General features: G+C 52.2%; 1 protein-coding gene across 2 annotated transcripts in view; it reads right to left on the reverse strand.

Annotated features, from left to right (window-relative positions):
• SMG6 (SMG6 nonsense mediated mRNA decay factor) overlaps positions 1 to 25,136 on the reverse strand; it is a 118,540-nt gene that overhangs the window by 44,097 nt on the left and 49,307 nt on the right. Inside the window, exons 11-13 of one of the 2 annotated variants that reach the window (XM_060258774.1) lie at positions 20,553 to 20,669; positions 18,420 to 18,576; positions 2,259 to 2,460 (exon numbers count right to left, since the gene is read on the reverse strand). In XM_060258774.1, coding sequence (XP_060114757.1) covers positions 2,259 to 2,460; positions 18,420 to 18,576; positions 20,553 to 20,669 — 476 coding nt within the window. Of the gene's footprint in view, positions 1 to 2,258; positions 2,461 to 18,419; positions 18,580 to 20,552; positions 20,670 to 25,136 lie in introns of both variants that reach the window. The other variant, XM_060258773.1, reaches the window with a different exon arrangement.

The raw sequence follows: 25,136 nt of genomic DNA on the forward strand, positions 1-25,136 counted from the left end.
CCCCTCCCAGAGGATATTCCCAAATAAATTCTATAGGAAATCCAACACTTCTAGTTCAGCTATGCATCCCTCTCATTCTTCCCACTGGATCCAAGAAAATCCCCCGTGCTTGCTACCACCATGGTCTATGAACAAGAGTTCCAACGGAGAGTGCCAACAGAAAAAGATGCCGCTCTCCGTGGTGGTACTGCACCTGGAGCCTGTCTAGGTGGACCTAGGGAACCTGATTTATCATAGGCATGTAATAGACTTCTTTCCCTGACTGTGTGTCAAGATGCCCACCGACAAGGACCCAGCTCAAGTCTGCAAAGGCCAAGAAGAATTTCTCTCCCCTTTACCTTGCGGGCAAAATACTGGAGGGTGTCAAAATGCCAGCTTTCCTCTTGCAAGCCCAGTTGCCACTCCCTGGTCTCCTTGCTCAAGGGACAGGCTGGAGAGCCTCACCCTGTCATGCTCTGACTGAGCCCCAAGAGCAGTGCCACCTTTAGCCATGGCATTGGGGTGTGAAGGGGGACGCTCCACAAGCCTCAGATGGAGGGGGAGGGGGTTTGCCACCGTAACCAGGTAGCTTGTAGTCTCCAGCTTGCTTATCATCCCCAGCTTGTTGTTCGGGGTCCCCTTTTGAACCTCCCGCCGCCTCCTGATTCCCTTGTCCCTTTCTCCTATTGGCCCAGAGGCCTGCCCTTCAGGCACAGTCCACCACCATTGGCTACCTTTCCAGGCAGCTTTCTTCCTAGTCCTGCCCCACCCTGCTCCTCTCAGCATCTGCCAGGCCTGCCCTGCCTGTAGCAAGGCCCAGACATGAGGGGCTGAGAGTTAGAGACACCCATGATTACTCCCTGGAAGGGGTAGGGTAGCAGGGTTTCTGCCCCAGCAAGGATCAGCTCTGGAGGGCCCTGGCTGTAAGATCTCAGGGGGTGCTCCTGACACCTATGTTGGAGCTCCCAGGAAAGCCAGTGTCCGCTCTGCCCTCTTCCACCCCCCTTGCTCCACCGCATGCCGACATGCCGGCCTGTTGTCAGCCAACATCCAGCTCAGTCTCCCTAGACTCAGCCATCTCTGCACAGGTGGTCAGGGCCGCTTCTAGAGGCTCTCAGCCCACTGGGTTGCTGCGACAGTCTGGCATTGCCATCAGCCCTGGACACACCCTGTCTCTCAGCAGCCAAGGAAAAGGGCTAGTGTCCCAGAGCTGGTAGCAAGCACCCAGAACCCTTCCTTTGCCAGGCAGACATAGGCTGGCTTATGAAATAAGCAGAGAGGCAGCAGACGCGGAGCAGAGAGACCAAACAGGGCCAAAGATCTGTGTCAGTGAGCCAAGCCGCATGCGCTGGATGGAGGTGAACCAACCAAGCCTTCTCGCTCCTGACAGAAAAATTCTCCCTGAAACAAAACATGCTGATTGGTCAGATCTGAGACACGTGCCAAAACGGAGGCAGCTGAGTTTTGCCTTCTGCTGACGCCCCAGCAGAGAAAGAGCTTCTGACAGGCTTTATTTCTGGAGATGTTGGTGAGAAGGAGGGAGTCAAGCCTGGGACCCTCTTTCTGCAAAGCGGGCTCCCTCCCTGGTCAGCAGACACCTGGGTAACCTCCACGGTGCCCACCCAATATTTCCCCGCAGCTCCCAAGAACACTGAGGAAGGGGTGAGAAGAATTAAGGGGTGAGTGCAAGGTGGGTAGGGGGGAGGAATCTGTGAGCCGCGGTGGGTGGCAAGGGCACCGGCCGGGCATCCTCTCGTGTTCCACATTCCAGTGCCTGCTGCTTCCCCAGCAGCCTCTTCAGAGGAAGACAGACAGTCCCTGCCTGCTTCCTCCTCACGCAGGGTCCTGCGGCCAGCCAGGGTAGGGAGGAGGGAAGAGAAAAGGAGGCTGCTCTGAGCGTGATGCAAGCCATTTGGAGCAGAGGGGGAGCACTGCCAATGCAAGCTGCACTCTTTAAACAAGGGAGGAAATGACCGTATATACAGCATGCCAGTAAGCAAACACACACACACACACACATTTGCACACTCCCTCTCTCTCTCTCTCTTTCACACACACACACAGCAGAGGAAGTCAAGAGGGGTTTTCATGACAGAGCTGGATGTCAGCGGCTAAAAGGTCGATATTTTCCCTTAACACCCTTTCTCAATGACTTAATCATGTTCCGTTTGCAAAAAAATGCTTCCCAAGAAGAAAAGCGGGAGGGGGGGGGAAAGGGATGGGGGGGGGGAAGAGAGACACCGCAGGGAGGAGGAGGAGCACTCTGCCCTGGCCTTAACCTTGTCCGAGGATTTCTCCACGTAGCAGGGCTCTTGAGGGGCGACCAGCAGCGGGACGAAACCCGAGAGCAGCCGATCTTCCTCCAGGCTGAGCAGAGCCAGGTCCTCGTCCGGGTCCTTGTAGAGGGGCACTTCCGACTGGTTCACGGCTGTCAGGATGTTGCAGAAGTTGGCCAGTGTTGCCCACACGTCCACTGTGACTCTGCGGGAGAGGAAGAAGGAAGGAGAAGGAACTTGAGAACCTGTGCCTTGGCATGGCTAACCCGAATACCCTTGGCCAAGGGGCTCCCCCTGTTGGCTGGGGAGCAGAGCGCCACTTTTGCCCATTTTGATCACTGTTAAAGTCCCTCGGAATATATTTAGGAGCCTTTATATTAGCCTTCTATGCTTGCAGCTGCCACCGTCTCCTGTGGCAATGAATTCCATGTGTTCCTCACCCTTTGGGTGAAGAAGTACTTCCTTTTATCCATTCTAACCTGACTGCTCAGCAATTTCATTGAATGCCCACAAGTTCTTGTATTGTGAGAAAGGGAGAAAAGTACTTCTTTCTCTACCTTCTCTATCCCATGCATAATCTTGTAAACCTCTATCATGTCACCCCTCAGTTGATGTTTCTCTAAGCTAAAGAGCCCCAAGCGCTTTAACCTTTCTTCATAGGGAAAGTGTTCCAACCCTTTAATCATTCTAGTTGCCCTTTTCTGCCCTTTTTCCAATGCTATGATATCTTTTTTTGAGGTGCAGTGACCAGAATCATGCACAGTATTCCACATGACCCATGGAGCTTAAACCAAATCCAACCAAACAAGACTCCAAGTTCCTCAGTGTGGAGAATTAAAAACACACACACACTCAGCGTGGCAACTTCTGTTCAGACTCATGCTAATGTTAGTAACAACCCCCCAACACTTAGAAGCATAGAGCTGGAAGGGACCTCTAAGGTCATCTAGACCAACCCCCTGCAGAATGCAAGAATTTCACAAATACCTCTCCCACACACATACATCCAGAGTGACCCTTCATGCCCAGAAGATGGCAAAAACCTCCAGGATCCCTGGGCTGGCAAAAAATTGCTGCCTGACCCCGAAGTGCTGAACAGCATTTACCTGGGAGTGTAAGAAGAAGAAAACTGCAGATTTATACCCCACCCTTCTCTCTGAATCAGACTCAGAGCGGCTTACAATCTTCTATATCTTCTCCTCCCACAACAGACACCTGTGAGGTGGGTGGGGCTGAGAGGGCTCTCACAGCAGCTGCCCTTTCAAGGACAACTCCTGCGAGAGCTATGGCTGACCCAAGGCCATTCCAGCAGCTGTAAGTGGAAGAGTGGGGAATCAACCCTGGTTTTCCCCAGATAAGAGTCACCACAATTAACACCAAGAGGCTACGAGAACTAAGCACTGATGCAACCCTTCCTGTCCTCCTTTTCATGATCTGCCTTATTCACAGGATCTTTGCCCTTCTTTGCCCAGGAGGTGGCTTTTGACACCAGACTTCTCTACCCTTTTACCAGCCCTCTATACTTTTTTTTGGGGGGGGGGGGGGAGAAGGAGGCTTCATTTCAGGCTTAGACCTTGAATGCTCTGAAGAATTCTGTGTCCGGAGAATGCCAGAGCAAACTGAGAGAGGGGAGAGGGGAGGGAACAGAGGAACACCACCGAACCCTACGAAAATTCTAAGTGTCAAATCAGTTGCTGTTCAGTGAAAACTGGGGGATGCTTCCTCTCCCTTGTACTTGACTCCAAAAACAACGCACGTGCATATAGTTAGCGTTGCATATTTCAGTCTGCAAGACCTGAGCAAGGCTGTCAATGATAGAATGTTTGGGAGGTCATAAATTCACAAAAGTTGCCTTAAGTCGGAAGCAACTTGACAGCACATTGCACACACAAACACACACACATACACTTTTCCAAATATGAATAATGATAATTTGGCACGACAGAAGCCCCTGGCAGAGTAATCACCACCACCACCACCAAAGTCAGATCGGCCTCCATCTGGACACGGAGGAAATCAAAAGAGGAAAGGGAGAGATGAGAGGAAACACAATGCCCTGGACTGAGGAGTACTTGCACGGGGAAGTTGAATCTTGGCGGGGGAGGGAGTCTGAAGTAGGAGAGATGTTTCAAGCCCGCTAGCTAGCGGGGTGACTGGCGGGGCAGGGTGGAGTGCATGTTGACCTTTGCACCCTTTCCAGACCTTCCCTGCCACCAAGCCAAGTCAATCATGGGGATGCACGAACCAACCAGCAGGCATGCAAAGGCACCACAACCTGCTTCGTTTAGGGAGGGACGGTGGCTCAGTGGTAGAGCATCTGCTTGGGAAGCAGAAGGTCCCAGGTTCAATCCCTGGCATCTCCAAAAAAGGGTCCAGGCAAATAGGTGTGAAAAACCTCAGCTTGAGACCCTGGAGAGCCGCTGCCAGTCTGAGAAGACAATACTGACTTTGATGGACCGAGGGTCTGATTCAGTATAAGGCAGCTTCATATGTTCATATGTTTCTGGGTTCAGGGCAAGCCCTAGACTGTCTGGCATCCTAGGGCAAGGGCTAACCTCTGGCACTACCCCCCTGAACCGATAACATCACTGAGTCACATGGGGGACACCCAATTTGGCGCCCCCAGAAGGCTGGTGTCCTAGGCAATCACCTGGTTTGCCTAGTGGCAGGGCTGGCCCTGGGTACATTTGCGCTTAGGAGAATCACTGTGCATGATGTGAGGAGCTACGTGGCTGGTGCTGTGACACCTTGCAGGCCGTGGGCAAGCTTCAGAAGTTGCAACTTTCAGTCTACGCTTGACAACATGCAGGGGGCAATGGTTGACAAAACCATCAGAAGCCAAAAAGTTGGCTAGAAATGGTTTGCAGGGGTGGGAGGAAGGGTCTATCCACACACTGCACAGCCCCTCGCAAAAAGGGGAGGGAGGAATTATGCAAAAATATGACATTATGCCCAAATGGTCTTCCTTCCCCCAGGTTCAGTCACTTAATTCTGGTTTTGTTGTTGCAGATCTCAGGTTCTTTTGTCTACAACTGAGGAAGAGGGATGGAATGAGGAGGAGAAGGAGAAGAAGACAATGATTGATGATGATGATATTGGATTTATACCCCACCCATCACTCTGAATCTCAGAGTGGCTCACAATTTCCTTTACTTTCCTCCCCCACAACAGACACCCTGTGAGGTAGGTGGGGCTGAGAGAGTTCTGACAGAAGCTGCCCTTTCAAAGACAACTCCTGTGAGAGCTATGGCTGACCCAAGGCCATGCTAGCAGGTGCAAGTGGAGGAGCGGGGAATCAAACCCGGTTCTCCCAGATAAGAGTCTGTTCACTTAACCACTACACCAAACTGGCTCTCCTGGAGCCCAAGGAGGGCCTGCCTGGTGATCATTCTTGGGCAGTGGATGGCCCAGAAGAGCAGCCAATGTGGCAGATGCAAAACTAAGAAACTGGAGCACCTCAATAACAGAGCAAGTGGCAATGCTAAGCAAAGAGAAGTGGGTGTGGGGTGGTGCTGGGACAGCAGGGGGATGTAGACCGAGACGACCAGCTTTCAAAAGGGCAAAGGGTCACCCTCCCGTGTCCCGAAGCTTTTTAAAAATGTTCTTTTAAAACAGGGAAAGAGAGGTGGGCGAAGAAAGCAAGAGATGAAGCCTCTGAGCAAGCAAGAGAAAAGGGAACTGGAAGCAGGAAATGGAACCCTCCCTGTGCCAACCTCCCCCTCTCTGCATGAGCTTCCCCAGAACCTGCTCCCAAGGCCAGTGTAGGGTGAAGGGGGGGGTTTCTTGGCAAGGAGGACCTCCCAAAAGCCCCCCCCAAACCCTTCCATGTTCCCCCCCCCCGCACCGCTGCAAACTGCTCCAGGTGGACAATCTGCACTCGTTTATTTGCTGGAACCAACATGGGGGCAGAGGGAGGCCATCGGGCTGAAATGAAACATCTTGTTTTCAAGAGTGTCCTGGGAGCTCAGCGGAATGAGCTGCCATTAATCAAAGCCCGGAGCAGCACCATCCGCAGGCCTGTGTGCCCTGGCGTGGACCAGCACGCCAGAGGGAAGGAGGGACCGAGGGGGTCTCCCTCGGCAAGCTCGCCCAGAGCCAAAGGTGAGAGCTCTCCGCTTGCCCGAGCCAGGTCTGGCTGTCAGAAACATTTAAAGGTGGAAAAAAACCAAACGGCCCACCGTTGTCGGAGCGGGGGTGGGTGGGTTGTGGGGAGGGAAGGCCGTGAGATGTCCGAAGGCCCTCGTGATGTAATGGGAAACGCTCTGCCTGTGCCACCGGCTTGAAAAGAAACAGAACCGGGAGGGTTAAAGGAACTGAACTTTCCACGACCCTGATCCGCTCCAGAGGCAAATAATAAGAGGAACCATCCCCTTGCCCCGTGGCCCGGAGTTTATCCGTGGGGCCAGGCTACAGAGACAAGCGCCGGATGCAACGGGGGGCAGCTCGCAGGCATGCTGCCCAAGGGGCCCAGCCGGGCTGAAGTGGCTCCGTTCTCACCCCCCGCCCCCCCCCGTCAGCTCCCCGACGCAAAGCGGGCTCCAGCTGGACCAGGGCTGAGCTGGGGACAGGAAGAGGGAATGTTGCCCTTCTCACGCAGAGCCCCTTGCTGTGGCTGTGGGCAGGCTGTCACATGCCCACGATGCCACTGGAGAGAAGGGGCAGCGAGAGCTTCCCTCGACAGAAAGGGCAGTTTCCAGAGAAAGGCGTTTTACACCCAGGGCACCCCAGCGCAAGGGTGTGACCTGGCTTCGCTTGACGAATCAAAAGGTCATCTTTCTCTCGCAGCTTGTGGGCAAAAGGGAAAAAAAAAAGATCACTCTCGATAACCACACGCTCGCTGAAGAGCGAAGCGGCACAAACGGCGGGTGCTCTTCTGCGGGCAGCCAGAGCTGGGAAGCAACCCAACCGAGATGAAATGGAGGGAGTGAAATGTGCCGAGGAGTGCCCGCTGCCGGCCTTGCCCATGCCAGTTGTGGGTGATTCCTCCTTAGACCAGTGCCCCGCCCTCCCAGAGCCTTGCTAATGGCAATGATATCAGAGGTCACCGGCAACCACAGGGACATTGGACGCCACCTTCCTTCGAATCAGGGCTCTTCCTGCTGCCCCGACGAAGCCCACCTAGGCATAACCAGGACTTTTTTTGTAGCAGGAACTCTTTTGCATATTAGGCCACACACCCCAAATGTAGCCAATCCTCCAAGAGCTTAAAGTAGGCCCTATAAGAAGAACCCTGGAAGCTCTTGGGAGGATTGGCTACATCAGGGGGTGTGGCCTAATACGTAATGGAGTTCCTGCTACAAAAGAATCGATGGGCATAACCATTTGAACATATGAACATATGAAGCTGCCTTCTACTGAATCAGACCCTTGGTCCATCAAAGTCAGTATTGTCTACTCAGACTGGCAGCGGCTCTCCAGGGTCTCAAGCTGAGGTTTTTTCACACCTATTTGCCTGGACCCTTTTTTGGAGATGCTGGGGATTGAACCTGGGACCTTCTGCTTACCAAGCAGATGCTCTACCACTGAGCCACCGTTCCTCCCCATTTCATGCCAGTGAGACTGGGGGAAGGCCGCTGAGATCAAGGCCTTTCCAGACCGGTGACAGGGTGAGCTGGAGGACTTGTGCCCTCCTCACAGCCTGGAGGGAAAGAGGCCTGCTGTGTGTGTGTGTGTGTGTGTGTGTGGAGGGGGGGGGGTTTCTGCTGAAACTCACCTATGGGACAAGCAGGCGGGACCAGATGTGGACCTGGCCGGGTCTGCTAGCTCGTGGGACTCCGACCGCAGCAGACGTTGGCCTGCCTGGGGCCTTCTCGCGCAGAGCAGCGATTAGTGCCGAACACAATGACCCCATGTTCCAGGCCTGCAGGGGCCCCACGGAGGTGGCCGTTTCCTGTGCAATACCAGCCTGTTTAAACACTCACACACCAGCCCCACAGCTGCAGAACAAACCCGGAAAGGCTGTGGTGGAAGGAGCCCAGCGCTGCGCTCCAGATGGCAAACCGCTCGGGCCTCTCTGCTGCTCTCGGGTATGGGAGGGAGAAAGACATTTCAGTCCCCCCCCCCATTGCCTGCCCTAGAGCAAGGCTATCCTCACAGGCCATCTTGAAGCCCCCCCTCTTTCCCCTTCCATTTTTAGAAGCTTCCAAGGAAGGCATCTCTACAGCCTCTCCTTGGCAGAGTCCCTGGCTCCGGCACACTTTGGTCCAACATTTTTGGTCCAACAGGTGCCACCTGAACATGAAAAAAGATATTGGATTTATATCCCACCCTCCACTCTGAATCTCAAAGTCTCAGAGCGGCTCACAACCTCCTTTATCTTCCTCCCCCACAACAGACACCCTGTGAGGTGGGTGGGACTGAGAGAGCCCTTGCAGCAGCTACCCTTTCAAGGACAACCTCTGCCAGAGCTATGGCTGACCCGAGGCCATTCCAGCAGCTGCGAGTGGGGGAATCAAACCCGGTTCTCCCAGACAAGAGTCCGCGCACTTAACCACTACACCAAACATAGCAACGTAACTCCAGGAAACAGGGTCTAAATGTGTACAAGGTCTTCACTGGGGTAAAACAGTGGCAACGCCTGCATTTTAAGAGAGGCTGATTCTGGAAGGTGGTTCTGAGCCCAGGAGGGGGGAAATGTGACTGCTTGGCATGCAGAAGGGCTCAGATTCATAGAGTCATAGAGCTGGAAGGGACCTCTAAGGTCATTTAGTCCAACGCCCTGCACAATGCAGGAAATTCACAAATACTGCTCCCTAAATTCACAGGATCTTCATTGCTGTCAGATGGCTATCTAGTCTCTGTTTAAAAACCTCCAAGGAAGGAGAGCAATCCTTCAAATAAATTTAAAATCCTTCAAATACATTTAAAATAACTTCATTTCAGGGAGTGGAACTGGGCCTCTCTTTGCCAGGAATCCTGGAGAGCCACCATCCATGGTAGCACAGAGCAATGGGTGAGATGGACCAAGACAATCCATCTCAGGGACTGCACTTCTACTGATCTTCCTGATGCGCCACCAAGACAGGCCCACGAAGGAGCAGACAAGGGCTTCTTCCTTTGACTGCTTCTGTCCCAGGCCCCCATCGCTTGCACTTGCCAGCCTCCAGCTCTCCATGCAGCCTCTCCTGCCTCCCATTTAAAAGCCTTCTCCTCATGGGAATGTGTCGGAAAATACTCTTCTCCTACCCGGTTTGCCCCCAAGGATCAGGAAAAGTCCTCGCTCAGCCTGAACTGGTATGGCAATTAAACACTCTTGGCATTTCAGTACAATTCATTCTATGTTATGGATACAGGTTTTTGGGGGCCCTGAGAGGTCCCAGCATATGCAGGAAGACTGTGGAGCCTCCTCCCAAAATACAAGAACTCGAGGGCATTCGTGCAGGAAGACTGTGGAGCCTCCTCCCAAAATACAAGAACTCGAGGGCATCCGTGCAGGAAGACCGTGGAGCCTCCTCCCAAAATACAAGAACTCGAGGGCATCCGTGCAGGAAGACCGTGGAGCCTCCTCCCAAAATACAAGAACTCGGGGGCATCCGTGCAGGAAGACCGTGGAGCCTCCTCCCAAAATACAAGAACTCGGGGGCATCCGTGCAGGAAGACCGTGGAGCCTCCTCCCAAAATACAAGAACTCGGGGGCATCCGTGCAGGAAGACCGTGGAGCTTCCTCCCAAAATACAAGAACTCGAGGGCATCCATGCAGGAAGACTATGGAGCCTCCTCCCAAAATACAAGAACTCGGGGGCATCCGTGCAGGAAGACCGTGGAGCCTCCTCCCAAAATACAAGAACTCGGGGGCATCCATGCAGGAAGACCGTGGAGCCTCCTCCCAAAATACAAGAACTCGAGGGCATCCCTGCAGGAAGACCGTGGAGCCTCCTCCCAAAATACAAGAACTCAAGGGCATCCATGCAGGAAGACTGTGGAGCCTCCTCCCAAAATACAAGAACTCGAGGGCATCCATGCAGGAAGACCGTGGAGCCTCCTCCCAAAATACAAGAACTCGAGGGCATCCATGCAGGAAGACCGTGGAGCTTCCTCCCAAAATACAAGAACTCGAGGGCATCTATGCAGGAAGACTATGGAGCCTCCTCCCAAAATACAAGAACTCGAGGGCATCCATGCAGGAAGACCGTGGAGCCTCCTCCCAAAATACAAGAACTCGAGGGCATCCATGCAGGAAGACCGTGGAGCCTCCTCCCAAAATACAAGAACTCGAGGGCATCCCTGCAGGAAGACCGTGGAGCCTCCTCCCAAAATACAAGAACTCGAGGGCATCCCTGCAGGAAGACCGTGGAGCCTCCTCCCAAAATACAAGAACTCGAGGGCATCCCTGCAGGAAGACCGTGGAGCCTCCTCCCAAAATACAAGAACTCGAGGGCATCCATGCAGGAAGACCGTGGAGCCTCCCCCCAAAATACAAGAACTCGAGGGCATCCCTGCAGGAAGACCGTGGAGCCTCCTCCCAAAATACAAGAACTCGAGGGCATCCCTGCAGGAAGACCGTGGAGCCTCCTCCCAAAATACAAGAACTCGAGGGCATCCATGCAGGAAGACCGTGGACCCTCCTCCCAAAATACAAGAACTTGAGGGCATCCAATGAAACCAACGGGCAGCAATGTTCCCTCTAAGCTGTGGAGCCTTGCGAGCAAAAATTCTACTTTGTGAGCTCCTGGCATTAAAGTTGTGAGCTACTGCACCAATCACCTGCGACTCCTCGAGCGCTTTCATCAGTGCTGCCTTCGCACCATCCTCAACATCCACTGGAGTGACTTTGTGACCAACACTGAAGTCCTCAAGCGGGCGGAGGTTACAAGCATCGAGGCACTGCTGTTGAAGACGCAGCTGCGCTGGGCAGGGCATATTTCTAGGATGGAAAACCACCGCCTTCCCAAGATTGCCCTGTATGGCGAACTCTCCACCGGCCATCGAAATAGAGGGGCACCAAAGAAGAGGTACAAGGACTCCTTGAAGAAATCCCTTGGCACCTGTCGCATCAACCATCACCAGTGGTCTGACCTAGCCTCAGATCGCAAAGCATGGAGGCACACCATCCACCAGGCTGTCTCTTCCTTTGAGAACGCACGCATAGCTGGTCTTGAGGACAAAAGGAGATTGAGGAAGAATCGCACTGCTACAGCACCAACCCTAAATCAGACTTTTCCCTGTAGCCACTGTGGCCGGACCTGCCTGTCCCGCATTGGTCTTGTCAGCCACCAGCGAGCCTGCAGCAGACGTGGACTATTGCACCCTTCTTAAATCTTCGTTCTCGAAGCCAAGCCGAGAGAGACTGCATCAATCAGCTTTCTCTAGGGCCATTTTTCCTGAGCTGAGACAAAAATGTGTGAGCTGGAGGCTTAAAAATTGCGAGCTGGCTCACGCTAACTCAGCTTAGAGGGAACACTGACGGGCAGTAGGTTGAGGACAGACAAAAGGAAACACTTCTTTATCCAGAGAGTGTTCTAAATATGGGATTTGCTGCCAGAAGATGCAGAGATGGCCACAGGGACAGACAGCTTTAAAAGGAAGTTAAGACAGATTTGGGGTCTATCAGCGGCTACTAGCCATGGTAACTGAGGGGGAACCTCCACGTTCAAAGGCAATCAACCTCTGAATCCCACTACCGGGAAGCAACATCAGGAAATATCTCAATCTCTACACCTTGTTTTTGGCCTTCCAGATGCTGGTTGGCTACTGTGTGAGACAAGATGCTGGACTAGATGGGCTACTGGTCCGATCCAGTAGGGCTCTTCTTAAGACATGAATTGCAGGGAAAAGCCAGTGAAAATGGGCAGGAGAAGACACTCCAGGATACCCCTGCTCAGGTTTGGTCCTCAGATTCTCCCAGATTTCACCTTGCCCACTTCCGATCCTATTCTTGTAGTCTAAAATCAAGAAGTTTGCTTCGGAGAAAAGAGGGAAGCGTTTAGATTTTTGGGTGCCAAATCCGGCACCCAGTGCTGCCTTCTATACCACCTAGGTGTAAGTATGGAACTGCAAAATACTACATGCTGCAGCTGTGAGAGTGAGGAGCACATCTTTTCTTTTCTTTTTTTTTGCAGCTGAAAAACAGGGATCCCGAAATATTCAATTTTGCACCTGATGTAGTCTCAGGGCTACGATATGCACAGCCCTGATTCTCCCCCCCCCTCCATATACAGTCAAGTCTCTTGGAAAGGTCACAGCCCCTCAAGCTTGGCTAGTCTACTTGCCCCTGAACGCAGGCTTCCTTCCTAGGCCCGAGGAAATGCCTGCTTCCCCATGCCTGGTGCTCCAGCAATGCCACATCCTCTCTCCCCCCCTCTCCGCCGTTCCTGCCTGCATCCAACAGGAGAGTGGAGCGGAATGCGGCCCGTTTCCACCAGGAGGACTCCAATCCAGGCGGGTGATAAATGCATGCGAGCGCCAATTAGGAAGATATATAGCATCACAACGCGAAGGTCTGGGCAGCCTGGTGAGGCGCGGAGGGCTCTCCAGAGTCCCAGCTATGTTTCCCATTATGTAACCCTGGTCATGGGCAGGCCGCCAGACTCCAAATGAAAAAGAGACTCTGGCTTGGCACGGCTTCTATTTTCCTATCCTCATTCAGGGTCAGCGGAGTGTCATACAGCTGCAGAGAAAGCTCTGGGGATTAAACCTGGGAATGGCTCCAAAGACTGAGACCCGGGTTCAAGTACCAGCTGAAAGCAATAAGCCAACTGCCAGAGCTTGCGCTGAGCTGAGCTGAACCGGTCTCAGCACCGAGGGCTCCTGGGAAACGACCGCCCAGGACAGAGAAAACAAGGAGCGCCACAACTGGCAGGCCACTGGAATGGCTTGGCTTAAGGGGCGGGGGGGGGGGGGAAGCTTCCAATCCTCTGCGCTGCTTGAGGCACCTCGGCAAGAAGAATACCGCACCCCCCCTCCCCGCTTCCCCCCCCCACTCCCTCAACAGAACGCAGCGGAGACAAAAGGTGTTTGAACCTGAAATGGTCAAGGAAGGGGAAGACGCATCAGAAGCACACAGGGGTTAATTCCTAAAGCAAGGGGTGCCAGAAGTCGCGCCCTGGCAGTTCAGCCAGCGAATATCAGAGGCGGGGGGGGGGGGGGGAGGAAGAGCACTGTGGTCGCTCCCAGCCATCAACTTCGGTGGTGCACCCCACATTCCAGTGCTGGGCCCGGGCTCAAAACACAAGTCCAAGAGCTTAAACCCGGCCCTGCTCTCACTCCCCGCCCCCACCCCAGTTATCTGTGCTCACTACTTGGCCTGAGTTCACCACACCTGCATGCAAGACCCGGAGTGGGCAGGAGGCCTGCCGGGGTCCCGGGGAGCCTGGGAGACCTCCCCCCCTCCCTGCATAGAAGTCTCCTGCCCAAGAGCTGATTAGGGTGGAAGGAAAAGAGCAGAAGGTGGGGAGAGAGGAAAACCTAGGAAATGCCCGCTTCAGAAGATGGCGGGGGGGGGGGGGGAACCGGTGGGCCTGCAACGTTGGAGAGGCCTGGGTGCGAGTCCTGCCTCTGCTGAGGCTTGGGCGTGTCTCTGCTCTCGGTCTCAGTTCCCCGTCTGGGAAATGGGATGGAGGCGACTTCCTCGTGTGACTCACCCCCCCACCCTGTGCTAGAGGAGGACGACAGAAGTCGGTCAACCGACCACCATGTCGGCGCGCTCCAGGTTGGAGCGCCTGCCCAAAGATGGGCAACGGTTCACATGAGCAGGCAACAGTCCCCACCCACCCGAAGCAGCCAGCAAACACAAAACAGACACGCTCCCTCTCCCCAAAATGGGGCCCGGCACTTCCTGTGTGAGATTTCCATTTCCTCAGCCAAAATGAAAAAGCAGCAAGAAGTGGTGGCAATAAAATGGGGAAGAGGGCCGGGGATGGACGGATATCCTGCCAGCTCCACACAGGAGCGGGAGACCATTTTTAGCTGAAATCTCTTTTGCTGGATTCTTCCTGATGTGTCTTCCCCACCACCCCGTGCCCTGCCTCCAGGGGTGGGGGTCGAGAATGCAAGCGCTGGATCCAGGGGAGGGCGGGGAGGCTTGTGGCAAAAGAGGGAGCATGCTCAGATGCTGCCTCGGGGGAGAAGATGGGGAGGGGGGTCTCGTTCCAAAAAAGATGCAAATAACCAAACAGATGTAACGAGCATCCAGCCTGAGCTGTTAACCTTTGAGAGGCACTTAGTCACCAGTCCATGGCAGCCACATCCCAGACGCCAGGGCTTTGGGGAAGGCTGGGGAAGAGTGGAGTGAGGGGGCATGCTGTTTCCTTGGTGAAAGCACCACCAAAGACACCCTTAACTAGTGTTCCCTCTAAGTTGAGTCAGTGTGAGCTAGCTCATAGATTTTTAGCTTCCAGCTCACACATTTTTTGTCTTAGCTCAGGAAAAATGGCCCCGGAGCAAACTGATTTATGCAGTAGCTCATAACTTTCATGCCAGTAGCTCACAACGTAGAATTTTTGCTGATGAGACTCTGCAGCTTAGAGGGAACGTTGCCCTTAACCCTGGGGGAAATCTGAGCTAAAAACCAGATTATCTGGATGGAAAGCACAGGATGCAAGAGCTCCAAATAAATAAAGAAGAGCCGGTGGGGGGATTCTGCTGGACCTGGCCTGGGGAGAATGGGGTTCAAAACATTGCTCAGCCATGAAGCCAACTGGGTGACCTTTGGCTGGCTGCACTCTCTCCACCTCACGGATTAACCTTTCTGTGCAGCCTCTGGACTTGGACAGTGAAAGGGTGTGGCCTCTACATCATGCCAAAAGAGGTTGCCTGGCTGGCTCCAGGAAGTCGTAAATGCTTTGTGATCATGGAACCCTAGGTATCCCTTGGATGCACAGAAGAACTTAATGGCCCCTGCCTGGTGGTGGATGTCTCCTTTTTGGGCACAATGCTTACATGGGACACTTTCAGCCTTTCTCAGAGGAGACAGATATCAGTCGATTTAAGAAGATATTGGATTTATATCCCGCTCTCCACTCTGAAGAGTCTCAGAGCGGCTCACAATCTCCTTTACCTTCCTCCCCCACAACAGACACCCTGTGAGGTGGGTGGGGCTGGAGAGGGCTCTCACAGCAGCTGCCCTTTCAAGGACAACCTCTGCCAGAGCTATGGCTGACCCAAGGCAATGCTAGCAGGTGCAAGTGGAGGAGTGGGGAATCAAACCTGGTTCTTCCAGATAAGAGTCCACACACTTCACCACTACACCACACTGGCTCCATTACAGCTTTGCAGCGTTTGTACAGTGGACTCTCAGAAGGCTCCATCTTGTCCCCATGTGCTGTTCAATATTTACATGAAACTACACGGAGAGATTGCCAAAAGATCTGGGGCAAAATGTCACCAATGTGCACACAACGCATTTGTGGTACTGTGGCAGTGCTGCTTAAGAGAACAAGCCGTGGTTCGGGAGGTGCCCTGGCCCAAATCTCACCACTGACATAAACCCATTCAGTAGCTTTAGGCAAGCTGCTCTATCTCAGCTTCACCAAACCCGTCCCCCTGCCCGCATCTGCAATACATGCTGGGGTGGAATTCAGCAGGAGCTCCTTTGCATATTAGGCCACACCACCATGATGTAGCCACTCCTCCAAGAGCTTACAAGAGACTGACCAAGAGAGAGATCTTGGGGTCATGGTGGATAAATCACTGAAAATGTCAAGACAGTGTGCGATTGCAATAAAAAAGGCCAACGCCATGCTGGGAATTATTAGGAAGGGAATTGAAAACAAATCAGCCAGTATCATAATGCCCCTGTATAAATCGATGGTGCGGTCTCATTTGGAGTACTGTGTGCAGTTCTGGTTGCCACACCTCAAAAAGGATATTATAGCATTGGAGAAAGTTCAGAAAAGGGCAACTAGAATGATTAAAGGGCTGGAACACCTTCCCTATGAAGAAAGGTTGAAACGCTTAGGGCTCTTTAGCTTGGAGAAACGTCGACTGAGGGGTGACATGATAGAGGTTTACAAGATTATGCATGGGATGGAGAAAGTAGAGAAAGAAGTACTTTTCTCTCTTTCTCACAATACAAGAACTCGTGGGCATTCGATGAAATTGCTGAGCAGTCAGGTTAAAACAGATAAAAGGAAGTACTTCTTCACCCAAAGGGTGATTAACATGTGGAATTTACCGCCACAGGAGGTGGCGGCGGCTACAAGCATAGCCAGCTTCAAGAGGGGGTTAGATAAAAATATGGAGCAGAGGTCCATCAGTGGCTGTTAGCCACAGTGTGTATATATATGTATGTATATATATAATTTTTTTGGTCACTGTGTGACACAGAGTGTTGGACTGGATGGGCCATTGGTCTGATCCAACATGGCTTCTCTTATGTTCTAACAAGCTCTTTTTTGTAAGCTCTTGGATGATTGGCTACATCAGAGAGATGTGGCCTAATATGCAAAGGAGCTCCTGCTAGAATTCCACCCCTGAATACAGGGATGATTATACCGGCTTACCTTTAAGGGATGTCGTAAAGATTACAAGACAGTGTGTGCAGGAGAGCGTACTTGTTACAGAAATGTCCAGTACTGTCATGACAACACCCAACTCTGATTTTCCCCTCTTAGTTCACTGATGTTCTGGATGTTCTGATGAGCCAGCAAAGGGCCAATAAAGGGATGCTTAGTCCACAGATGCCAGTGTGGACTGTCAGGGAATAAAGAAGCAGCCTGTTCTTGATGGGGCTGCACACTTCCCCTCAAGGGACATGTTCGAGCAGCACTGGGGTGCTATCAGATTGTCTTCCAATGGAGTCTTAAGTCTCTTGTATCCCACAAAGCACCTGCAACCAAGCCTTGGGGGAGAGCCAGCAGGGGCTTTCTCTGGACAAGCAAGACTTGTTCAGTTATCCACGCACTACTTGTGTCTGTGGTCAGATTATTGTAGCACATTCTCTGCACGGGCAATTTTGGAAGGCATCAATTTGTTCAGAGGGCAGCAATCGGGCTTGTTTCGCTCTCCTGTAGTGTTCCTGATCTCTTTCTCACAATGTTTTTATAGACCAGGGGTGGCCAAACTGTGGCTCGGGAGCCACATGTGGCTCTTTCACACATATTGCGTGGCTCTCGAAGCCCCCACCGGTCTGTCGGCTGGCTTGGAGAAGGCATTTCTCTCTTCAAATCACTTTGCCAAGCTAGCTGGCAGCATGGAGCATGCATTTAAAGTTAAAGTTGCTTTCTTTCCACCTTTCCCCCATCTATTTGCCTTCCTTCCAGCTCTCAAACTTCTGATGTTCATGTCTTGGGCTCTCAAACATCTGACATTTATCCTGTGTGGCTCTTACGTTAAGCAAGTTTGGCCACCCCTGTTATAGATTGTGTTGTGAGACAACATGGTTGTTTTCTAATGGACGTTATGGGATAGAAACTTTTAAATTTGATAATAAACCAACCTCACAGGGCTGTTGTGAGTATAAAATAGGGACAGTGAAAGCTTCTGGCAGTTCCTTGAAGGCTGGGGGGGGGGAGAATTACATAACGGACAGGTAAGTAAACACAGGTGGTGTAAAGTGATGTTGAGTTACCGCCGATTTACGGTGACCCTGTAGGGTTTTCAAGACAAGAGATGTTCAGAGGTGGTTGGCCATTGCCTGCCTCTGCACTGCAGCTCTGGACTTCCTCGGTGGTCTCCCATCCAAATACAAACCACTGCTGATGTTCCCTCTAAGCTGTGAGCAAAAATTCTACTTTGCGAGCTGCTGGCATTAAAGCTGTGAGCTGCTGCATAAATTATGTGTGCCCCGGGGCAGTGTTCCCTCTAAGCTGAGTTAGTGTGAGCCAGCTCACAATTTTTTGTCTTAGCTCAAGAAGGACGACCCCAGAGCACACTAATTTATGCTCACAAGTCTCTGCAGCTTAGAGGGAACATTGCTCTGGGGTTGCCCTTCCTGAACTAAGACAAAAACGTGTGTGTGGGAGGCTAAAAATCTGTGAGCTAGCTCATGCTAACTCAGCTTAGAGGGAACAGTGCTTGCTGACCTTGCTCAGCTTCTGAAATCTGGCTAGCCTAGGCCATTCAGGTCAGGTCAGTAAAGAAAGATAAACAATTCAAACAGGCCCCCAACACAAGCAGGTACACAACAGGGCAGTCAGACTGCCCTTGCCTTTTGGGGAGGACAAAAGGATGGGTAAGAAGGGAACAGAGGAAGCGAGAGAGGCACAAGGCTTGGAAAGGCTGACATACGATCTGGGCAGCTCCAGAGCACTGGGCGGGGGGTTCCAGGTGTCTGAGTGGCCGAGCATCCAATCCGACCAGACCTTGATGCTGGGAAGAAGCTCCTTGACGTCCTGCGGCAAGGAGGAGACTTTGATGTCCCCTTCGGCAGAGCTGCCTTGCTGCCCTGCTGCCAAGAGAAAAAAAAAGAGGAGGCCTCATTACGAGTCGTGTCTCAGGCAAAACTCCTCACGGCCATCTGCAGAATCTCCTCTGCCACCTTCTCCTCTCTCTCCAGTCCTCGTCTTGATTGTTTGAGGCGGAGGAAAACCCCACTGCACAAGACCAAGACCCCCCCTCCCCAAAGCTGGGTGCTGTAAGGAAGGCTGAGGATGGCTTGAAAAGTTATGGCAAGACACGGAGCAGCCTTAAACTGAATCAGACCATTGGGCCATCCAGGTCATTATGGTCTACTCCAGCTGGCAGCAGCTCTCCAGAGTCTCAGGCAGAGGTCTTTGTCATCACCTGATCCTTTTTAACTGGAGATGCCGGGAATGGAACCTGAGACCTTCTGCATGCAAAGCAGAGGCTTTTGCACTGAGCCACAGCCCCCTCCAATATTCAACGGGGGAAAAAGGCTCCCTGATGTAGCCAGCACTAAAGTTTAGACAGGTCAGGGGGAAGCCCAGAATCCTCTCCACCCTTGCCCAGAAAACTCTGTCCCATTCCTGAGCTCCAAGTGACTGGACAAAGGGGAAGGTTAACTGGGCTTCCCATTCTTCCAGGAACTGATCCAGGAAATGCATATGTGCCTTCTAGAGAGCTCAGAGTGAAGAGTGCCTCCGGTTCCAATGCACACACCCAAACCTCTTTACAGGTTTCCCAGAGCCTACAAAACACTGTACATCTTCTAGCACATGATGCCGTTACGTGAACGCTGAGCATGGAGACAAACCCTGTAATTAGAACTAAGCCAAAATAAACTAAGCAAACGTGCATGTCTTTGCTTCTTTTGTGCCTAATTCACAGGGATGAGCCAGTCACAACTCTGACCAGCGCAAAAACCACACACACCAACCGGTGTAAATCCTACCCCCCCCCCCCCCCCCCCCCCCAAATCTGGCCTTTGTGATTTTACCAGGCATCATCATGACCATTAACAACTAGATAGTACTTGGAGTGCTTTTTAAAACTCAAGTTGAACTCTGAATCCAGTACCAAATCCTGCGCTTGGGTGGGTGGGGTGTGGTTGCAGGAGGCCAGAATATACACAGCAGCAGAGCCTGGGCAGGCTTCCATTTAAACAAAGTTGGGGATTAAAAGCACCCAGATCAGAGAGGCTCATTTATCTGTTAACAGGCAGGAGAGCAGAAGCGTGTGTGTGTGCAGGGCGGGGGCAGGAGGAACCAGGGGTGGGATCTTCTCGTCTGAACGCAAGCTTTGTTCATTCCCTTTGGCATCTAGAATCCAAGGCAGAGGTGCCCAGATCCACTGCTACAAACTGTAGCGACGGCCTCTACAGTTCAGCCAGCTTGAGAGCCAGTTCGGGGTAGTGGTTAAGAGAGGTGGACTCTAATCCGGAGGACTCGGTTTGATTCTCCACTCCTCCACATGCAGCCGGCTGGGTGACCTTGGGTCAGTCCCAGCTCTCTCGAGCTGTTCTCTCTAGAGCAGTTCTCTCAGAGCTCTCTCAGCCTCACCTACCTCACAGGGTGTCTGCTGTGGGGAGAGGAAGGGAAGCAGACTGTAAGCCGCTCTGGGACACCAAGTGAAGGGCAGGGTATAAATGCAGCTTTTCTTCCTCCCTAGGCTATATGGCTTTACAAAGGAAGTGCACAAATTTGTGGAGGAGGGGAGGCCCAACAGTGAACATCAGTCAGGTTGACTAAATGGGGCCACCATGTTCAGACTACGGTCTATCTCTGAATGCCAGCTGCTGTGAGGCAACAACAGGAGGGGGGATCTTGGCCTCACAACCTGTTTCTTTGCCATCCGGCTGGTCACCGAGGGAAGGAGGGTGCTGGAGTCGATGCCCCCTTGGAGTGACCAAGCAGAGTTCTCCTGAAGTTCCCAAGCTGAGGCAAGTGAGCTGGGGACTCAGCAGCAGAGCAGAGCCGCCCAGCCTCTCCTTCTGAGCGCGAATCCACCCCCTGCCCTGCTTACCGAGGGAGACTTCTTGTAGCAAGACGGTGCAGCGGTTGACTAATATGGCAAACATGGAGAGTCCGAAAGCTGTGGCCTGTTCCTGGATCACGGAGCGGCAGTCTTCAGCGAGGCACTCTGGGGGCGAAAGCAAGGAGCAGGTGAGCGTTTAGTGCCAGGACTCAGCCAGGCAGCACAGAAAGCAGTCCGCCAGAGGGAGACCACGTTTCCCAGTGGGCTCGCTCATGCCTGCTGTGCAAAGAATGACTCCCGGCTGATCCAGATTTCAAGAGAAGGTACATCTTGTGCCGTAAGAAAGAGCAGTTATTAAATAATTTGTAAATTTTATTTTTATTATACCACCACCTTAGGAGTCATAAGAACATAAGAGAAGCCATGTTGGATCAGGCCAATGGCCCATCCAGTCCAACACTTTGTGTCACGCAGTGGCCCGTAAAAAAAACAGGTGCCATCAGGAGGTCCATCAGTGGTGCCAGGACACTAGAAGCCCTCTCACTGTGGCCCCCTCCCAAGCACCAAGAATACAGAGCATCACTGCCCCAGACAGAGTTCCAACAATACGCTGTGGCTAATAGCCACTGATGGGCCTCTGCTCCAGATGTTTCTCCATTCCCCTGTTGAAGCTGTCTATGCTTCAAGCCGCCACCTCCTGTGGCAGTGAATTCCATGTGATCATCACTCTTTGGGCGAAGATGTACTTCCTTTTATCCATTCTAACCTGACCGCTCAGCAATTTCATTGAGACAAGTTAGGCTGAGAGAGTGCCTGACCCAAAGTCACCCAGTGATCTTCCATAGGAGAGCAGAGACTCGAACCTGGGCCACTCCAATCCTAACTGGGCACGAACCACCACACCATGCCGGCTCAGCAGCAGGGCTTGCCAGCACCGAGTTGTAAAATCCCTGGAAATTTGGGGGATGGAGCCTGGGGAGGGTGGGGCTTGGGGAGGGACCTCAGTGGAGTTCAGACTCAAGAACTCTCATCTGCCATGTAGAATTGCCAGTCTTCAGCCTCCAGGCAAAAGAGATCCGTTCCCCTGGAGAAAACGGCCGGAGGGGCTAAAGGAGAGGGTGCTAAAGAAAAAAAACAGATCAGGGAAGATTGAAGTCAGTTCCCCCCACCCTTGGAGGGAATGCTCTCTCACTACACCCAAGCAGCAGGATACAACTACTACCCTACACAAGAGGGAGACAGGAGAGCGCTCCATGAAGGGCTCTCTGCAACTCTTGCTGCCTCTTCCCCCTGTGCAAAGCTGGTTGGGAGCAGGGCTTTTTTTTTTGCAGAAAAAGCCCAGATGGGACTCATTTGCATATTAGGCCACACCCCTGATGCCAAGTCAGCCGGAACTGTGTTTCTGCTAAAAAAAAAAGCCCTGGTTGGGAGGAACAAGCAGAGAAACCCCGGAGTTCCAGTTGGGAAGTGACTGCTCTGCCTCAGATGCAGAGGTCTGCTAAGTGCTCCAGCTGGTGGGGCGTTGAATTCACCTGGACGTGATGAATGTGCCGAAAGACCGAGGGATATGGACTGCTTTCCTGAAGCAGGGAAGGCCAAAAGCAATGCATCAAGGTGGGAAACAGCAAGGAGAACAGGAGAAGGTGTCCACAGGAGTCAGCCGGCAAAGAAGCCCTCCTGTCAGAAGGGCCTATCGTCACCAGCTAAGACAGTCCTAGCAGTAGGATCTACCTGCAAAGCAGCTCTGGGTACCACCCTACTACAACGACCAGGGATGTGCCTAAGCCAGGGGGTGAGGGATGCCTGACCAGAGGTCATGGCCACCAGGAACCGCCCCTGTCCAAAAAACAAGCCTTTGTCTAATCTTTATTATTATTATTTGTTTATTTTTTGCAAATTTATAGTCTGCCCTAAGAACATAAGAGAAGCCATGTTGGAGCAGGCCAATGGCCCATCCAGTCCAACACTCTGTGTCACACAGTGGCCAAATTTTTATATATATATATATATATATATATATATATATATATATACACACACACACACACACACATACACTGTGGCTAAGAGCCACTGATGGACCTCTGCTCCATATTTTTATCTAACCCCCTCTTGAAGCTGGCTATGCTTGTAGCCGCCACCACCTCCTGTGGCAGTGAATTCCACATGTTAATCACCCTTTGGGTGAAGAAGTACCTCCTTTTATCCGTTCTAACCCAACTGCTCAGCAATTTCATTGAATGCCCACGAGTTCTCCTGTTGTGAGAAAGGGAGAAAAGTACTCCTTTCTCTACCTTCTCCATCCCATGCATAATTGTGTAAACCTCTATCATGTCACCCCGCAGTCAACGTTTCTCCAAGCTAAAGAGCCCCAAGCATTTTAACCTTTCTTCATAGGGAAAGTGTTTCTTTCCCAGGATGGGCTCAGGGCGGATTACAACACAATAAAACAGTTACAAATCTTCCATTTATCTAATAGAATCACAGGGTTGGAAGGGGCCATACAGACCATCTAGTCCAGGGGTGTCAAACATGCAGTTCGGGGGCCAAATCTGCCCCCCCAGAGGGCTCCTATCAGGCCCCCGAGCAACTAGCTCTTGTCTGCTTCCTTCCCCCTCTCTATTGCTTTCTTCTGCATAACAGCTTGCTTTGCCAGGCTTGCTCAATTGCACAGGAGCTACAGAACAAAACCTCTATTTTCTCCATTGGCTGAGGCTCCTCCCTTGGGGTGGAATAGCTTGCTTTGCCAGGCTCTCTGGATTACACAGCTACTGAGCCAAGCCTCTTCCTTCTATTGACTGAGGCTCCCTGCACAACAGCAGTCTTGCAGAACCGGTGGCAATAATTTCAATTACCATTTTTTAAAAAGTGCTGTATGAAGCATTTTCCCTTTTGAATTTAAAATCATTATTTGCATTTCCCACATCTGCAAAGTGCCACTTTCTGTACCACACAGATGTTATATAAAAAACACCTGTCGGGCAATACCTTCTTTATTAAGACCAACCAACATTTCCCCAAAACAGCAGCCAAACTATAACTTTGGATGGTCAGTACGCAAAAGGCAGGGGTGAGAAGGCTAGGGAAGGAAAAGATGTTTCAGAGCATGGTGGGAAAGTCCAAGGGCTGCCACTAGCGCCCTGCTGGACGTGAATCAGGTTTTAAGATGCACCAAAGGCTACTGGGACAAAGAAGCCCCTCCCAGCCACCCACTCTCTCCAGCAGAAGTCAACCTGATGTCTCTGTAGCACAGATCAGAATATGTAAAGCCCTTGGAAGGCAGACAAGCAAGACGACGACGTGGTCAGGGCTGTCCCAGCAACAAAGCCCAAGATTAACTGCTACAGATGCATAGGACACCTTCCCATAAGCAAAATCCCATCTGAAGAACTGAGACGGTGGAAATCTGCGCTGCTGAGGGCCAGCCGTCTTCCCCGAGGTCAAGGCCAAGTACAACTGAGCCAGAGGGTCAGCTGACGAGAATCTCTTCCATCATCCGTAGCCGAGGAGGGCCAGAAGGTGGGGCCACTGGCACCCCAGCAGAACCCAGAGGAAGGCTCAATACTCCCTTGCCCTCTGGAGAGTCCCGCGTTTGGACCTGCCTGCTGTCCCCGTGCCAGGCACTGTTCCGGCCTCCATAAATCTACCTGGCTTCTCTTACGTAGCGGGAGACATTTTGGTTTCCAGGAGAACATAATATTCATGGAAAACATAAACCAACTGTCGTCAAAGTTGTCGGGGCTCAGGAAATGGAGCGGCCGGGAGAAGGCTGCCATGTGGCCGGATGTTATGCATTTCTAATTAGCGCGATACATCTTTCAGCAGCCGCGAGTGTCCTTTGCTGGGAAACTGAGAGCGCTGCCGTTGTTATTGTAACTGTCAAGGAGTGCTTAAAACAGATAATCTCCAGGAAAAGTGATAAACACAACCCTCCCCACCAGGGTGTGCTGGACACCATCACCGGACCCTCCTAGAGGGCAGCATGGCCAGGTCGCCAGAAGCCAACGGATAAGGCTGCCACTGAGATGCGGATGGTATGGAGTGCGTCTGTGTGCGTGCTGTCCTCTGGGACAGGAGGAGCAGAGGTGTCAACACCAGAACTTCTGCTCACATGTCTGACTCGACTTTCCGCAAGAGGGAGAGAAAAAAGAAAAGAAAAAGAGAGCTGGGTTACGGAGTGCAGCCCAGCATTCTTCAAACCAAAAGTCAGCAATTTGGCTATTGCATGAATTAGTTTGTTCTGGGGCCATCCTTCCTGAGATAAGACAAAAATGTGTGAATGGGAGGTTAAAAACTGAGCTAGCTCACACGAACTCATTTTAGAGGGAACACTGAAACCTCACTCTTAGCCACAGTTCCCCACGCAGACTTTTCTGCAAGCATCCAAGGCAGAGAGGAGTCCCACCGAGATTTGTTTTCACCTGTCTTCCTTGGCCTACCGAGGCTGGCGTGCGTCATGCCCGGCAGAAAAATTCTGTGAAGCTCGAAGGCAAGCACGATCTTAACTTCAGCCTGTGACCTAAATCTCTTGATATTTTAAAAAAGAAGGCTTGGCCTGAGGGCTGAGAATCAGGGAGCAGAAAGCAGCGGCCAGGCTCAGCCTGATCTCATCAGATCTCGGAAGCCCGAGCA

This window comes from Heteronotia binoei, chromosome 18, assembly GCF_032191835.1.
Source record: "Heteronotia binoei isolate CCM8104 ecotype False Entrance Well chromosome 18, APGP_CSIRO_Hbin_v1, whole genome shotgun sequence".
Lineage (NCBI taxonomy): Eukaryota > Metazoa > Chordata > Lepidosauria > Squamata > Gekkonidae > Heteronotia > Heteronotia binoei.